The 19,059-nt window shown below is 39.9% G+C and overlaps 1 protein-coding gene across 5 annotated transcripts in view; it reads right to left on the bottom strand.

The window, feature by feature from the left end:
- The window catches only part of NRG1 (neuregulin 1), a 1,056,081-nt gene that overhangs the window by 141,907 nt on the left and 895,115 nt on the right, over positions 1-19,059 (bottom strand). Inside the window, exon 1 of one of the 5 annotated variants that reach the window (XM_077274157.1) lies at positions 5,758-6,369. The exons of 3 other annotated variants lie outside the window; for them this stretch is intronic. In XM_077274157.1, the coding sequence (XP_077130272.1) occupies positions 5,758-5,854 (97 nt within the window). In that variant the 5' untranslated portion in view covers positions 5,855-6,369. Of the gene's footprint in view, positions 1-5,757; positions 6,370-19,059 lie in introns of those variants that run through there. One more of the 5 variants, XM_077274151.1, reaches the window with a different exon arrangement.

Genomic DNA, 19,059 nt, shown 5'->3' with positions numbered 1-19,059 from the left:
ATTAAAAATATTTTCCTACACGCCTCTTTGAAAACATTTCGAAGTCGATAGCATTGGTTGCCTCTCGAATACTTTTATCGACAGGCGTTAACATTATTAAGTACTTCAAAGGGCTTTCTTAATTAGACAGTAACCACTTTACTTTGAAACCAGTTAGATGTTTCTTTTTAACTTCTATGCTATTTTTATATTTTATGACCATAATCAGAGAGGTGGATGCTTCCCTTTGCGTCATATACATATTTCTATGAAGCAGCCAAGAAGTGCAGAGCAAACATGTTCTAATATGAAATATTTCCTTTTTTTTTTACTTTTTCACCATTTATTTTGTTTCAGAAAGATCAACAATATAGCATTGTGGTCAAATATTAGTAATCTTATCGAATCTTTGTATTTTTTTTTTAACTCTTGGCCTATGCGCTTTAACATGTTACTGCTTGTAAACTATCACCCACTACCGGTACCACGCTATCACGAGATGCGGAGTAGCCTGTACAATGCTTCAGGCTGAGCTGCTAAGTGAATAAATTGCTATTGACAATTTTTTTTACAAGATCATTTATCAGTAAATAGATTTGTGTTTATAGGGCATAACTTTTCCCCACTGGCTTTTGAGTAGGATTATTAGGTTTACTAGTTAAGAATCAAAAGCATAAGCCAACGACGTGTTTCTATGGTCAATAAACCACAGACTGATGGTCAGTAAATACTGGAAGTTACGAGCTAAACACCAGTTCCTAGCATTAAATACCGTACTATAAGAAACTAAAAGGCAATTAGATTTCTATTTCCTACTCGGAATGTATGAAATATGGATTTTGGGGGGGATAATGTTGGCAATGGGACACTTTAGATTCTTAGTCCTAAAGTACAGGCCAAAATTGAGAATTTTTGGAGGAATACTTTAAGTCAAAACTGAACAGCCTCCTTGTTTGCCTTCCTGTAGTTACATCACATACTTCTCTGGGTGCAAAACTTAAATTTCATTTAGTTTTATTTTTGCAAGGTGGGAGTAGTGGTTGTAGTTTCTTGACATCATAAATGGTCACCAATCTCTGTTTACACATGTAAATCAAATTTACTCAGACAGGCATACAACCTCTACAATAAAGGTGACTTTTCACAGATTAGATATTTTAAAAAAATGACAGTGAGAGTGATCAATGAGTGGAAAAAGCTGCCAGGATAGATGGTGAGTTCTCCTTCAATGGAAGTCTTCAAACAGAGGCTGGACAGACATCTGTCTGAGATGGTTTAGTGAATCCTGCATTGAGCAGGTGGTTGGACACGATGACCAAGGAGGTCCCTTCCAACTCTAACATTCTATGATGATTATTTTCCACTGTTTCAGCCTTATTGGCTTATATGAGGACCATCAATCAACTAGCATGTTTGGGGTTTTCTAATGTGTGCAGATACTCCTTCTAAATGTGCTAAGACACTATGGTGCTTGTCTGATAGCTCCTGATGAGTAAGGATAGGATCTTCACATCAGACAATGTTTTTACTTCTAGATCAGTTATACACAGGGCCCATGAAGGTGGAAAGCAATGATTACTTACAGAGCTTTATTTTGAAACTCATAGGGCCAATGTAAAATGTGTCATTTAGAGCTCTAGTCTTGTCAAATGCGACAAAAGCCTCCAATCCCTTGATGTGACGATGACTTCTGCCCTCCTGTAATTGCGACCCAAGATTGCTGAGGTCTAATCAATCCTTACTTTCTGAGGACAGCCAGAAAGAGTGACTGATTGTTTCATTTTGTGAGTTATTAGAAATCAAATCATTTAGGCACTTATTAATGAAAATCGATAGAACTATATAGAAGAGGTTTATCACATTCTTTTCGGCTGCCAGGGAGGAAATATTGACTGATGTTTCAAACACCTAATTGAAATTTGACAGCTAATTCCTACGTGGTAGGATCCATTCTTATACATTCCTATGTCAAACTTGTGAGGAATTAGTGAAAAGTCACATACTGTAATAAACACAGTGTTCACAAGTCCGGGAAATTCAGAATGGAAACTGCTCCCAGCAATTATTCTATATGCTTGTACTGTATCTATATCACTGCAATGTATAGAGAAAGCAATATGTTACATGACTCTGAGGCAAACGCATGAAGAATGTGATCCTGAACCAATTCACGGATATTGAACTAAAGAAAAAACTTCAGTGTAAAGAGGCAAATAAAAGAAGAAAAAAAACAAAGCCCAAGACTGACTGCTGTCAGCCATTCTTTCTCCAGGCAATGGATTTACTAAGGGCCAAGAAAAGGATGTTGTCATTGTGCACAATACAGCTAAAACACCAACACAGGAGATACGCCACAGCAAGCAACACTTCTACTCTACCTTACAAATCCTGCCATCCATTATATATGCAACTAAGATGGACTCTGTGGCCATCTCCCTTATGTTCAGTGAGCAGATCATTGTCCACAGGAATGCCAGCCCTGGAGGCTTCAACTCATGTTTTGTCCTGATTTCATGACAGAGATCATCCTGATAAGTTACTGAAAGGAGCAGCTACTTCCCTTAAGGAAGCAATGTGATTTAGAAAGGAAAAATAAAGATTTTAGATTAAAACCTTTGACACAAACAAAAACCATGAGGGCATTCATTCAGTAGCTTCAGTAGACATATGGCACCAAGGAAAATTAGGCACTAGCTGCCATGGAGTGGATTATCCAACATGGATCTGTTATCTGTCATATTACCCAGTCTGGATGATGTCTGTAGGTGACTTGAGTGGTGTCCTCCATGCAAGACAATTAGACACATGCCTACAGCAATACAACTCAGCAGGCAGTTTATACATTTTTTGAAGTCATTAAGGAGGCCATACACAGTAGAAGTTGATAGTTGAGCAATCATTGAACGAAGAACTGTGTGATGAACGATCATGTTATCACGGCAGCCATTCACATTGGCAATATATGTTCAATGACATTTGCGAAACTGGGAATGCTTGTTCATAGAAAGATTTTTTAGTCCTACTAACGGAGGAAGACTTCAAGCATGGCCGATTTTGTTCTTAAGGATTACAGTGTAATTGGCTAAAATGCTTTGTTTAATTTCACCCTACGAATGCTCATTATGGTTGAAATTACCCATTTTCCTCAACTTTGTTTAATGTGTAAGACCACCTTTAGGTTCACTGTTCGGCTTGAGAGATAAGGCTGGCTGGTAGAACACATTACTGAAAGTTATGGCACAAGTCCCCTAATTTTATATAGAAATTCTCCTGTACTGTAAACTTTATAGTCATTATTAGTTGTGGTTTTTTGGGGTGACCACAGGGTTCATACACAGTATGTGCAAAGGATTCACTCCCCATCCCTGGATGCCCCCAATTTGTGAAGAGTATACCTCCAGCGGCAGTGGTCCCAGAGATCTGCTCGGGCCAGGTGCAACATAAAATATGAGCACGTCTGTGCTGATTTATACACTAGTGAAGAATTTGCTAAAGCAGACTTAGAAAGTGGAGAACTTCCAAGGTCAAATCTTTAAAACACAAGCTTGCTTCTAGAAAATAGACTCGACAAATACAGAATATGCAGCTTTCTTGATGAGTAAAGAGGATTAGGAGAAGCTAGCCTCAGACTATCTCTGGGAACCCTTTGAGCATGTAAATCTGTCACTCGCTAAGCACTCTGAGGTAGGTATTTCCCAAAGTCCTTCTAGCACACGACATTCAGAATAAAGTGCTGTCATAAGTAAAGTCAGTTTTGGTATATAAACACATGGCAGATTTGCTGCTGCCCACTTCATCATCTGGATGGGGTCTACAGAAGTACTGAATTCATTTTTTCTACACACACAAATCGGCAGCTTGTGAACATAGGCTCACTATTATTATCATTACATAAAGATGTAACAGAGCTGAGTTTGTCATTTAGCACAGCTTACTGCCGATATTTGGGGATTTAAAACATAATTGCCGCTTTAATTTTTCTTTAATAAATCAATGGTACATGTGAAAATAAGCAACTTTGAAATATATCTTATCAGAAATATGTGCTTCTTTCCCTGCCAAAATTGATCAGTCTTTATGAAAAGTCTCAATTCGGGGGTAAAATCTGAATTCAGTAAAGACAGACTCTCCAGTTACTGATATAGGAGATGGCAGTTGGTGCTGATAAGATCTATGAAGATAGGAGGGGAAGGATGAAGGAGGAGCTGTGTCTAGAATTGAGACTTTTTATAATGACTGATCAATTCTGGAAGAGAAAGAAGCAGATTTCGATGACAAGATATGTTACAAAGTTGCTTATTTTCATGTGCACTATTGATTTATGAAATAAAAATGAAAACTATGGTTATACTTAATGAGACTCTCAGAGGGCATAAGCAATGCAATCCTTATGAGTAAAATGACTACATGTATACTAGTGATAGATGAGTCCGCTATAGCATATGTTAGGTGTTATAGGTTATCTACATTATTTACAATTACAATCACGAATGGGATCCCAAACACCAACAGCCAATTTGCTTTTTTTCTTTGGACATAATCCTAAATGGACAGGGAGCGCAAATATCACAACGTCTACCAGTCCAGGTTCATCTGTCAATGATTAATCTCCTTCAAGAACTTGTCTCAACATGGTTTTCTGCTGCCTTTAATAGTTCACACCGCTTAAAAGGAGGCATTATTACAGTGACGTAGGAAATGTTCTGATCATCCCGATAATGAGTGCGTATGAGGAATACAGATCTTCTATTTATTAAAGTATCAAATCAAGTTTTCCAAAAAACTAAAAACTTTAAAGTCTCCCAAACTTTTCATTGCTTTCTCTCCAGATGAACAACTCAGTTCTTAAACCATATTAGACCATGTTAGACCATATTAGACCATATTAGACCATGTTAGACTATATTAGACCATATTAGACCATGTTAGACCATATTAGACCATATTAGACCATGTTAGACCATATTAGACCGTTAGACCATGCTAGACCATATAAGACTATGTTAGACCATATTGGACCATGTTAGACCATGTTAGACCATGTTAGACCGTGTTAGACCGTTCATCTCATATAGAATTTGAATGACTATAAAACAGTTTTATGTCAGTTAATAATATTTATATCAGATCTAGAACACAGATAAGGTGACTTTAATTTCTAGCAGAAAATACTGTTACCACATTAGACTATACTAGACTATATTAGACCATATTACACCATGTTAGACCATATTGGACCATGTTAAACCATATTAGACCATGTTAGACCATGTTAGACCATATTAGACCATGCTAGACCATATTAGACCACATTAGACCGTTCATCTCATATAGAATTTGAATGACTATAAAACAGTTTTATGTCCGTTAATAATATTTATATCAGATCTAGAACACAGGTAAGGTGACTTTGATTTCTAGCAGAAAATACCGTTTCAAAGCTGTAATGGATACTAAGTCACCGGTGTCAGCTGCTCCCTAACCTACTCCATAAGAAATCATTAATACATGATGCAGCAATTCTCCCGCAGTGGAGGGAATTCCTTCTTCCCCAGATCTCATCTGTCATTTCAGCACTAGAGGGCAGGTTAGGAAAGCAGATGAAATGGTCTATCCAGCAGCAGCAGCACACTGTCACAGTAAGTGACCGGATAATCCCAGCAGCATGTGACAGCACAGTGATATCCTACACAGTACAGCATAGACTTATAATAATGATCTAACATCTATGGTATTGATTATTGGATCAAGGAGAATAAAGAAGCAAATGGCACTCACTTGGGTTTCCTTCAGTTTTCTCATTTTTCTCATTTTTCTTCCGATCCTTTTTACCTTTCTTGTTACCTTTGCCTTCCTTCTTTCTGCTCTCAGACATAGCGAGGGATTTAAGGCTTCTTAAGAGAATCAGTTGAGATCTATAATCCAGTGTGGTCTGGTATCTTGCCTGTGCCTAACCCAAGGATCTCACGCGTGACCCGAATACCCTTCCCTTATCCTCTGACTGTTTGACAGTCTCACACTGACATCAGCAGCAGCTCTTCTTCCTAAAGGATCTGGTGTAAATTAGCTCCAGAAGTAATTCTTACTATTACAAGCAAATCAGACCATAAGAGAATAAAAAAAAAATCCAGCAATCCTCCACAATCGAGTGTTCAAAAAATATAAAACGTTTATGTCCTGTCTTCTGATATTTAAAAAATAAGATTACATTGAAAAAGAGAAAACATGATAAAAATATAAAATATAATTATAACTCTACACAAAAGAAAAATAATACATAAACTATGTCCTGCTTGGTTTGTAGTCTTGCCAAAACTTGGAAGGTTTTCCTAAGTTTCCCTTGTCCCAAGTTTCTTCTGCCTTGCACTGGAGAAACTCTCTCATTCTGCAGGAGTTTATGTGTGTTAGTTAATAAAGTCACACTAACAGCCACACACCCACATCTAGGTGGAGCAAAAGCAGTGCAAGGACTGACCTGTAGAGGTCGCCACCAAGACTGGGAGAAGCTGGGAAAGTAGAGAAAAAAGAATAGAAGGCAGATGGATAGATAGATAGATATTTGTTGTAGAAATGGCTGCACTTTGTTTTGCAGTTGCAATTACAGTTTAGCAATATTGTAAGTTAAATATAAATAAGTAACTTAATAAATATATTTTTATGCTCTAGGTTTGGGCTTACGCTGCTATTATAGTAGCTGTATATGTAAAACATATATGCATATATACACCTCTATATATACACATACACGTTTCTATCTATCTATCTATCTATCCATATATACATGCAAGGCAAAGAAAGTAAAGGGCTGCCATGTAAATATAAATATATATATATATATATATATATATATATATATATATATATATATAGCAGCCCGTTACTTTCTTTGCCTTGCATGTATTTGTATATATTTATATATTACTGTATATACCTAGATACAAATATGTATATCTACACCTCTATATATGTACACCTCTATATATGTATATGTAAGCATAGCTACACAATTGACCCACATTCAATCACTGAGATCCACTGGGATCCACTAATGAGCAGATCAGTCAAGGGTTCTCTAAAAATGAACAAGGGTTGACTTATTGAACCAATCCGCGCTAATTTATCAGCAATAATTTTTGGAGCTATAGATGTTTTTTTAAACATTTTTTTCTACTGTCCTGTGAAATGTCAGATAAGGTACATTTACCTTGATTTCTTTTGTGTGACAGTCTACTTGAGCATAGATTGTATTTTGGGAAAAGTCATTTTACAGATGACGATTTTGGTAATTTATTATTATGATAGTCTGTGCTGTGTACTGTGCTATTTGTAGACTGGAGACAGACACATTCTTCTGTACTCGATGGTGGGCATGTATTATGGCTTGTGCATTAGTTTTCTGGCATCAAAAGTCACAAATTCTTCCACATACAATTTTTGAGCAAAAATTATGTGATTTTTTGTATTTTATACCACTTTCACAACTTTTGAGAAGTGAGTTATTTACTTTTGCATTATCCAGATGCAATTACAATTGAAGCCTTGACCGTCAGGGCGACGTCAGCAGCGTGATCAAATCAGCTGATCAAGTTGCTGATGTCACCTGCTGGCACCACAGAGGCTCACACAATGTTGGTGGTAGGTACTCCAGTAGAGCTGAAGACACCAAAGATTTATTGTAATAGGGAAGGGAAGGATTTGAGGATAAATTATGGGGAATGAATGAAGGGATGGATGGAGACATTAAAAGTGGAGCAAGGGGGATGGGTGCAGATGTAGTATGGGGCTTGAGTGGGGAAGGATGCAGATACAGTATTGTAAGTGAGTTGGGATTGAATGCAGGCACAGTATGGAGACTAAGGGTGGATGGGGCAGGCACACTATAGGGAGAAAGGGAGGATTGGTGCAGACACATTATAGGGAGCAAGGGAGCAAACACTGTATTGGATCGAGGGAGGGGGCAATACAGTAGGTGCAGATACAGTATGGGGAGTGAGGGGTGTGAAGGCGATGGGAGCAAACACAGTATTGGCAGCAAGATGGGGGAATAGGTGCTGACTCAGTATAGGTGCAAGGAGGAGGTTGCAAACACAATATGGGGAGCAAGGAGGGAATTGATGCAGGCTGATGATCACTGATAACAACTCTCAGCATCTCCTAACCATTGCTATTGATATATTGGGAGTTGTAAGCTAGTGTGATACAAATGTATATGGGTCTCACTTGACATTATAATTAATGTACCATGAACCGCTGGTGGTTCTGGTGATGTATTCATGTGCTGATCATGGTTCAGGTCATTTATTAATTTAATGATGGTTGTCCTGGTGATGTATTAATGTTAGTGTTGAGCGATACCTTTCGATACTCAAAGGTATCGGTATCAGATGGTATCGGCCGATATAAAAAAAATATCGGATATCGCCGATACCGATACCCGATACCAATGCAAGTCAATGGGACACAAGTATCGGAAGGTATCCTGGACGGTTCCCAGGGTCTGAAGGGATGGAAACTCTCCTTCATTCCCTGGGATCCATATTCATGTAAAAAATAATGAATTAAAATAAAAAATATGGATATACTCACCCCTACAGCGGACCCTGGACCTTACCGATGTAACCGGCACCCTCCGTTCCTAAGAATGAGCAGTGAAGGACCTTTGATGACGTCGCAGCTTGTGATTGGTCGCGTGACCGCTCATGTGACCGCTCACGCGACCAATCACAAGCCGCGACGTCATCGCAGGTCCTAAACTCACTGCATTCTTAGGAACGGAGGCTGCCAGTTACATTGGTAAGGTCCAGGGGCCGCCGGACGGGTGAATATATCCATATTTTTTATTTGTATTCTTTATTTTTTACATGAATATGGATCCCAGGGCCTGAAGGAGAGTCTCCTCTCCTACAGACCCTGGGAACCATACACTGGGAACTTCCGATTCCGATTTCCGATATCACAAAAATATCGGAACTCGGTATCGGAATTCCGATACAGCAAATATCGGCCGATACCCGATACTTGCGGTATCGGAATGCTCAACACTAATTAATGTACTAATTGTGGTCTTAATGATGTATTTACTAATGGTGGTCCTAGTGATGTATTCATGTGCTGGTATTGGTTTTGATGATGTATTCATGTACTGGTGTGGGTTCTAGTGATCTATTTCTGTACTACTAGTGATTCTAGTGATTTATTTCTGTATTGATGGTGATTCTGATCATGAGTTTCTGTATTGCTGATGATTCTGGTGATGTATTTCTGGACTAATGGTGGTTCTGGTGATGTATTCTTATGCTGTTATTGGTTCTGATCCCGTAATAATTCATAACTTGCACGATCACATGACATATGTCTACATTAGTAAAGTGTTGTCGTCTGACAAGTTAAGGGATAGTGCTTTTATTTTTGCCAGGAGCATTAAACGGGTTGTTGATTTTTGTGATGAATATCTGCACTTACTCTATGTGACTGCAAGCTTCTGAATTCTCACAGCGCACTGCACGTTCTCAGGTGTCGGTGGTAAGAGTGGAAGATCACAAAACCGCAAGAATGCAATTTACATACATGCAGTCACGTGCCATCATTTCATACGTGACCTCGCTCAATGAAAATTAATTGAGTGAAGTCGGACACATCTAGTCGGAATGTGGCCTGAAGTTTGTAAAAAGCATACTTGCGCTCACATGACCGTCCACTCCTGCCGCTGTCATGGGAGAATCCTAAAAGTGTTCAGTGCATGTGCTGTGAGAATTCAGAAGCCCGGTAGCATGCCAATTCTAACAGCATGTAATATACTTGCTGTCAGGATTCAGCTCTGCTTGCTAGTTCGAGCAGTTAATCACATGGTCACCTCACTCATATGTGATTATCATGCTTACGGTCATGTGACAACTAGCTTTTCTTATTGCTTCTCTCCATTTATCCTTCACAAAATATGAAAACAGCTCATAATTGTAAGTAAGGAAATCACATATGAATGAGCGCTCACATGATGACTTCACAAACCGCATGAAGAGGGGTGTGTGCACCAAACTGAATTATTTCCTTCAGGGGCCTTAAAACATAGATACACCTCTGTTATAACATAGCATCCTTTGGAAAAAAAATTGGGAGGAGTCAAACCATTATATTTTCAGGTAAGGTTTTTCCTTAAAAAAACAAACATGAAGAAGAAAAACATTGAGATTTATGTTTTTTTTGCTTGAACTCTCCCTGTTGCTTTTAATGTTGTGGTTAGTCTGGTCAGGAACCAACATTCTATTGGTGCAAACAGGGCAGCTTCACAGGGGCCGAGAGGTAAGGGGGCCCATTTCTACAACCAAAGCAAGTGGAATAGTGCATTATAACAAGGTATTGGACTGCAAGAGGCCCATATATTGTCCTTGCACAGGGGCCATCTTCTGTCTGTGTCTGCCCATGGGTCTGGTATTTAATAATCTGCACAAACTCTGGAGCCTTTTTACTTCTTTCATTAAAGGGGTTCCATGAACTTACTAACTTACTGAAGGCTTATTACTTTTATTTGCAATTACTTTATGATAGTTGGGATCCTTCTTTTGGGACACTGACCTCGGTCCCCAATTTACTCACTCTGCACGGTAACTGCAGCACATCTTAATTTGGAAAAGCATTAAAGAAGCAGCAGTTCTGGGAGCCTGTTATTCTAGGGATCAGTGGGGTTCCAGAAATCAAGCGTCAACAATCATAACGTAATGGCATATCCTAGCTCTGACTGTGGAAGTCTCAGCTGGAATAAGCTCACATTCAGAAAACCTGTCAAATAGTCCAAAACTATGGAAAACCCCTTTTAAATGCCTGGAAAAATGTTATCTCCCTAATTCCAGGTTTAACGGAAGTGAGAAGATTATAGCTTATGATATGCCACTCTGAGGTTATATAGCATTTTTATGGACTTTTTTCTAATGGCAGAAATTTCAATAGTGACACCTGCAGGCAAAATTAAATAATGCACCCGAAAACCATGCTTTATTTCCAAATTCTGCCTTCACATCTGAAAATCACCTTCATATTCATGAAAATGAGGTCACTTGCAATTAATTGCAAATGTATTCTTTTTAGACCATCCTTTGCGCATCGCTGCAAATGCTATTAACCCTGAATATATAAAAATGCAATAAAAACATATGAGAAATGTGGCAAGTTGATCCACTGACTACCATTTAGCTATATTTCCTCTGATTAAACACTTGTTTATTATAGATCCATTTGCATCCAGATGCAGGTGGTGTGATGTATTAAGCGCTAGCTATATTGTTCATCTGCTATACAAAATATAACCCTGATGTACCACCGAGGCGTCCTACTGTGTTTTCATTAGCCTTTTATACCCATGTATATGGCACCAGCTGCAAATGCGTATTTGTTCTGTTTCACAGTGCCCTGTGTTCAAATATGTCCTTGAATTTCAGGGACATCCCTGGTTTACATCCAACTCATAATTGTCTTGTTTAATATAATATGTGTCATCACACAGACAAAAGGTATAAGCACATCTGATCAGCAACCAGAAATGAAATGTTATTGCCTGTAGTTTATTTAACCATTAAAATGTACCGTCATTTATCATAACCATCCATTCAACCTGCCAAAACCTGACATAAAACATTGGAGTATTTTGGAATCTCAGCTGAATAACTGTGACACAGATAAGATACTTTAATGGAAAATTCCGAGAAATTATGTCATTGCTTGCCTTCTTCAAGCATATTGAAGACTAATATTTAACTATTAGCAGTTTGATCATCACAAGATGTCTTCATGTATCCTTAAGATATTTTCTTAAAGTTCAATTCATACTTGGAGTTTTTTATGATTATATTGTTATTAGGGATGAGCGGAACCATGGAAGTCCAGGTTCTGGTACTGGACCCGAACTTTAGTTCAAAGTCCAGTTCGGGTACCAAAACTTGAACCCAAACCTGAAACCCACTGAAAACAATGGAGACCCAAACGTTGGATCTGGGGAAAAAAAATATCTCTCTCGTCTACGGACTGTCGAATATTAACACGGACTCCTCCCGGAAGTCTGTGTTCGGAGTTTAGCACCGGACACAAAAGTTCGGAGTTCATACCAAACATAAAGTTTGGGTTCGCTAATTTCTAATAGTCATTTAAAAAGACATATTAAAAAAACTAAAAATACAAATATACTGGTAAAATTTACTGAAAGGGGATACAGCAAAAAAATATTTAGAAACAATAAAGGGGGAGTTTTAACATACTGAAAGGGAAACTGGGGAACTGAAAAGAATAATAGAAAATCCTATACATTGGAGATGATATGAAAATTCCCTTCTTCACCCAATACACGAAAGACTGCAGATACTTGAAACGCATAATCCATAACTTTTGGCCACTCTTATGAGATGATAAAATAGTGGGAGAACTCATCCCAAAATAACCAGAAACCCTGGCACACTTCATAGCACCAATAACAGTAAAATTCCACCACAAATAAAGAAGAGAAATAAGGTGGAAAATCCAGGTTTTTTTCTGTGTAAAAAATGTATTATGCCCAGGCAGTTGCACAAAAAAACGTAAGTAAGAGCAATGTGTACTCTTTCACAAGAATGGGGGAGACATGTGATTTAAAAGACCACTTATCCTGCTACAGTAAGGGAGTGATTTATTGTATTAAGTGCCCCTGTGACAAATTATATATATGCCTTACAAAGCATGCATCGCGCATCAGACTAACGGAGCATGCTTATAATAAAAAAAACAATTTCCGGACCATCCTCTATATAGACAAAAAGAAGTCCATTACGGAGATAGAAAAGACAGCTTTTTGGGGTGGAATGAAAGGGTTGAACAACACTGGGGAGGGGGTAATTACTTACTCACAATGTCCAGAATAAAAAGTATATGGAGATATCAGTTGAACACATTAAAGCCTATAGGATTAGCGCTATTTGCATTTATGGATTAAATTGTGGAAAATATGTGAGGTACTACTGATATATTTCACAATTACTTCTAGCAGAATCTACCTATATAAGTCCAACAAATCCATAGGAGCGACAACCCCCGATGAGGACACTGCCTTTGAAATGCGTTAGAGTTAGCCTTTTGGATTTCGGAGTGACGTCGCCCTGAGTAGGCGGACTTTGTTACACCTGCTATGGTGACTGTGTGCGCGTGCTGGCAGCCAGAGTGCTGCACAGACAATTTGCGCACCTATCCTTGAACTACGAATGCTCAGCATCCACATGTGACAGCCGAAACACATGCAGGGATTCCCTGTTGGTTAGGCAATCCCTGCATGCGATTGAACAGCCGCGAGACATTCAGCTGTGGCAAATCAAACAGTATTTGAGCACGCCAAAGATACTCTATTAGCACATGAGCGTGCTAGGATAACACCTTATTCAAGCACGATCGATCATCATTACCAATCATAACATTAAAACCAAATATTGTGTAGGTCACCTTTGTGTCAGTGTAAAAACTGAAAGCATGGACTATACAAAACCTCTGAGGATAAACTATGGTATTTGGCACCATGATGTTTAAAGCAGATTCTTTAAAGTGCTTGGTTAAAATAAATTATCACTTCTGTAGAGGATAGGAGATAAGTTGTTAATTGCTGGAGGTCCTACAGCTGAAAGAATGGAGAACTTTTATTCCCATTAGAATGAAGTGGCAGTACATACTGGACATTGCTCCATTAAGTCCCTTCTGGGCTGTCGAGCGCAGCACTCAGCTTTTTCCAGCAGTCCCATAGAAAATGAATGGATCGGCAATCTGGCATCAATCTGCTACTCCATTTTGTAATGGGGATAAAATTTCCCCTTTGGGAATCAAATTCCTTGCTCTGCTAATCAGTGTGGGTACCAGCAATGAGACACCCATAACTTGTTTTCCCAGGAAAACCTTTCCAAGTCCTCAAGCCATTCCAGAACAGTTTTGGAGTTTTTATTATCCTGCTAAAAGACGGAATATCCTTAATATACTGTATGTGGGGTATTTGGTCTACAACAGTCTTTAGGCTGGTTGCTATAAATGAGTCCCATGCACCAATTGGTTGTCCATGCACATTTGGTGCAACCCTTCATAAGGTTGTAGCAATCCAGAGAAATCCAGAAGCCATGGCACCAGATGTCCTCCTTTTGGTGACTTTATTAGTGCAGAAAAAGGACAGCTTTTTGACCATGCAGGGCAATTATCAAGCCATAGAAATTGCATATCTCTTTTTTTCGATGGCTTGATAAAGGCATTGTGCAGTCAAAACGTTCTAATTTTTCTGCACTAACAAAGTTACCAAAAGGAGGATGTCTGGTGCCATGGTTCCTGGATTTCAATGTTAGGTTGGTGTTACATGTCAAAGTAAAATCCACTTGAATGTCATAACCCAAATTTTTACCAGTAAGGGAGTGACACAATGCATTTAGGTCACACATCAGTGGCCCATTCACTTTCATGTGGCAGATAGAGTCACTTTGTGCTCTGTCTGTCCTCCATTTCTGCCTCTTGTGCGAACGATGCCTTCGTTGTTGTTTATTTGGTTTGTTTAACAAAATTAAAAAAACGAAATAAAAAGTGATCAAAAATTATATGTATTCCAAAATGGTACCTATGAAAATTCCATCTCTTTACTAAAAAAACAAATTTTCATACAGTTCAGAATATGATGATAATTCTTTTTAAGTGAATTTCTTGAGTAAAAGTAGTAAAACTGACACGTTGTGCACACAGTCCAATATGTGGACAACATGGTACGGAGAAGGAGAAGCTGAAAAGAATGATACACAGTTCTGGGGAAAAGAATCGATAAATCCTACATTTTGGTTATTGAAATCCCTGGCTTTGTATGTATATGAGTGTAACACCCCAGGTAACCGGTTGTTACAGTGGTATTGTCTTTCTCATGGGGAGGGTGATGCCATGCATGGAAGTGAGGAAGGATCTCTTTAACAGGTAATCAGCACATACAACACTGTTCTGACTCCAGGCCAGAAGGGGGAGCTCTGAACCTGGTTTCAGAGGAGCTTCCCTAGATATATATATATATATATATATATATATATATATATATATATATATATATATATATATTCTGGCTGGAGGAGGAATTAGGTCAGTCTGTGAGAGAAGTCTGTGAGGAGGCAGTCTGTCAGAGGGACAGAGGAGAGAGGAAACAGATGGAGAGATTCTGAGAGAGGAAAGCAGGGGCCGTGCAGACGAGTGATTCTGCAGCTCCTGGGAAAGGGAAGAGAAAAGCAGAGCAGTCTGTAGGAGACTGACAGGGAAGAGAAGCAAAGGAAAGTAAAGAGCTGTGACTGAACTTCCTCCACACTGAAGCGCAGAATTCCGGTAGCCGGTAGACCGAGGTTGTGGGGGTAACTCTATGCCCCACGGCAGAAACCGGGGGACAGGAGATTGTAGGTCGCCTGTCCACCATTAACACCCAAAGGAACAGTAACAGATAGAGCCCAGAGTCATCCTGAGAGACCCTGTAAAAAGTCTCGAGTTACCAGCCATGCGGGTAGTGTCCTATCAGCAAGGGGGACAGAGAGAACGTGAGGACCTTGTGTGAGGCCTAAGGCAGCAAGGGACAGCGCAGAAGTGAAGGCTTCCATCCACACCTGGCAAGGGGGATTCCTGAGTCATTACCAAGCTGGCCAGACCGTACCAGTACCTGTGATCTGGTGCCCTGGACTGTGGCTGCCTTACACCAGTAAAGAGGTAAAGAGACTGCAACCCTGTGTCCTCTGTTTCTTACTACACCAGCTTTATCTACTACACTGGGAGCCCTGGGGACCCAGCTTCACCTGTGGGAAGCCATACCATCCAAGCTGCCATAACATCACCCCAATGGACCCCTTTAAGCAGCGTCGGTCATCCCTGACCGAATACCACAGGTGGCGTCACGAACATTCTTATTCCTAAAAACCCCTTTAAAGACTTTTCCTTTAATTTGGGTGCCCAGGACCACGGACCACCGCTTTAATGACGACCGGACCTGGTACCGAGTAGCCCTAGGCCTTGGCAGGGCACTCCATGAGTCTGCTGTTTGGTGCTACTCAGTGATTGACCGCTATCTCTGCATGAATAGTTTATAGATTTAGTATTGACAGAATCACATTGAACCGCAGAATAAAAATATCATGTCCAATATATTAATTGGTGAAAAAATGCCTAAAATCATGAATTGTTGTTTTTTATACATTCCTCCTATTAAAAAGTAATTAACCATGTAAAAAGTAAGCTCTCACACGGCTCAGTTAACAGAAAATTGCAAAACTTATGGTCCTCATGCTATGGCTCCATAAAACCAAATGATTTTATAAACAGTGCATTTATTGAACAAAAGTAATACAAATAAATTAAAATTGGGGATTGCCTTAATTTTTTTGACCCACAGAATTTTAAGTTTACTTGTGCAGCATGTAAGCAGTGGCAATAATGTTTTTTGTAACAAATGTTAGTCAATAAGTTATCTGTATTCCAAAATGGTGCAGCTGAAAAATACAACTCATGCAACCCTCATACAACTATATTAACAGAAAAAAATGGTTTCTGAAATGCAAAGGAAAAATAAATTAAAAAAAAGCATTAGGACATTATGGCCAAAATAGGCCAGGTTTCTGAGGGGTTAACGGTTGGCATATGTAGGCAGCAGCATTCTAAGACATATTGGCTCTAATGATGTTGCTTTACTCAATTTGTCCTACTAAAGAAAGACTTTTTATACCTAAAATTGATTGGATTATAAAGCCTGTTGTATAGTCAATAAAAATGGAGTGCTATACTGAGAAAAAAAGAGAAAAAAAGCTACACTGTGCTATGAAAGTTGCATGGCAACCAATAGAACTACAGATAAAATTAAATTGAAGACACTCAAGAAAGTGCACTCCTGTACAAAATGCCTGCTACAAAAAATTATTTTCTTGTCAATTTTTCCATTTATTTTATTATTTTTATTTCTTTCCCAAAAATTCTGAGACATTCATTTTGGCGACTATTCTTACTTTAGACCTGCTGACTAATTTTAACTTTTCAAGGTGCATTAGTTTTATGAAATTTTTTTGATTGACGTTAATGCACTACATTAAAATCAACAGTCTTGTCAGCCCTTGAATTGTCTCTATTAATACATCAGCTAAATGGTTTCCAATTCTGTTAAAATGGAGATTCTCCAGTGAAGAAAAAAAACAACTAAAGACTGAAACTACACTCCTCAAGACTGAAATGGCAACACCAAGAAAAAAAAAGTCATGGAGTTATGGAAATCACAAGATGGATGGACATGTAAGGGTATGTTTCCACGTTCAGGAAACGCTGCTTGTTTGACGCTGCGCAGCGCTGCAGCGTCAAACAAGCAGCGTCCAGATGTTCCTGCATAGTGGAGGGGATTTTATGAAATCCCGTCTCCACTATGCGTGGAAACCCGCACGCGGCGGCCCTGCGACTACGGACATGCTGCGCGTCTTTTCAGATCGCAGCATGTCCGTACACCTTGCGGGGACGCAGCGTCCCCGCAAGGCATATCACAGGGCCCTATGGGAGCGAGCGATCATCCCGGATGTGAAGAGTTAACACATCCGGCATGATCGCGTCCCATTAAGGGGGCGGGGCTTAGCGCCGAGCGGCTTCGCCGCTGCGGCGATACCGCCGCCCCTCCGGACCGTGGAAACATACCCTTAGGGTATGTATCCACGTTCAGGATTGCATCAGGATTTGGTCAGGATTTTTCATCAGTATTTGTAAGCCAAAACCAGGAGTGGAACAATTAGAGGAAAAGTATAATAGAAACATATGCTCCACTTTTGCATTTATCACCCACTCCTGGTTTTGGCTTACAAATACTGATGAAAAATCCTGACCAAATCCTGATGCAATCCTGAACGTTGGCACATACCCTTAGGGTATGTGTCCACGTTCAGGATAGCTTCAGGATTTGGTCAGGATTTTATGCAGGTAAAATCCAGACCAAATCTGCACCTGAGGTCACTGGCAGGTCACCTGCGTTGTCCTTGAGTTTTTTCTGCAATGTAAGAACATGCTGCGTTCTTAAAAGACGCGACGCATGTGAGTTTTCTCGGGTGTGCCGCATGCGTCTTTTACTGCATAGTGGAAACGGGATTTCATGAAATCCCCTCCATTATGCTGTAACATCTGGACGCTGCTTTTTTTATGCATGCTGCTGAATGCTGCGTCAAAAACGCAGCGTTTCCTGAACGTGGACACATACCCTAAGTGATATGAAAATTATGAAAACGTGAAAAATGTTCAAAACATCTCAATTTATTCACTATCTACACGCACTTACATGCCTTGACTGCTATCAATGAGATTATTAATAGTTGTATGCATTTGGGCATGCAAGATCTGCTGCTGGCAGCTCCCTTTGCAATTGCTGACGAATGATGTCCCAGATGCGCTAAAGGGTAAACAAGTCCAGAGACGCTACAGACCACGCCAATAACTTTAAGTCACGCAGTTTGCTCACAGTAGCACAAGCAACATGCTGCCTGGAGTTGTTGAGATGATAAATTACTCCAGGGACACTATGGAGAAATGGTTGTGTAGCGCCCCCACTGCCGCAGGGCCGAGGGGTACCCGGTACCGGGCCTCTGAGTCTCTGCTCTGGGGTTGTCACGGTGGCTAGGCCCGGTCCGTGACCCTGCTGAGGGGCGTACAGTAAATGATATGATGGATGTGGATTGTGGTGGTGGTAGTGGTGCGGTGCAGTAAATAACGAGGACACCAGGTTGCAGTCTCTTTACCTCTTTACTGAAGGTCTCTGGGTCCTCAGTCCGGAATACGGTTCGCCAGGCTGCGCAAGTCCGGCCGGTCCGATGGCACCTCCAGAGTTCTCCTTACAGGTGGAAATCTGTGCCTTCCTGCTAGCGCTATGTGTTGTGGTCCTCCCCTGCTGTGCTTACGGGATAGTCCCCACAACTGTTGTGTCTGTTTCTCGTGTTCCCTCACAACTCGATTAGATGATCTTCTGCTAATCTTCCGTCCCTCCCTGATGTTACGGTTAGGACGGCACCCGTATGACGGGTAGGCTCGGAGCTCATCCGGGACCCTAGAGTCGCCCCTCTCCACAAG

This window comes from Ranitomeya variabilis, chromosome 1 (genome assembly GCF_051348905.1).
Source record: "Ranitomeya variabilis isolate aRanVar5 chromosome 1, aRanVar5.hap1, whole genome shotgun sequence".
NCBI lineage: Eukaryota > Metazoa > Chordata > Amphibia > Anura > Dendrobatidae > Ranitomeya > Ranitomeya variabilis.
Note: the sequence above shows the minus strand (reverse complement) of the source record. Positions and strands in the feature narration are given on the sequence as shown.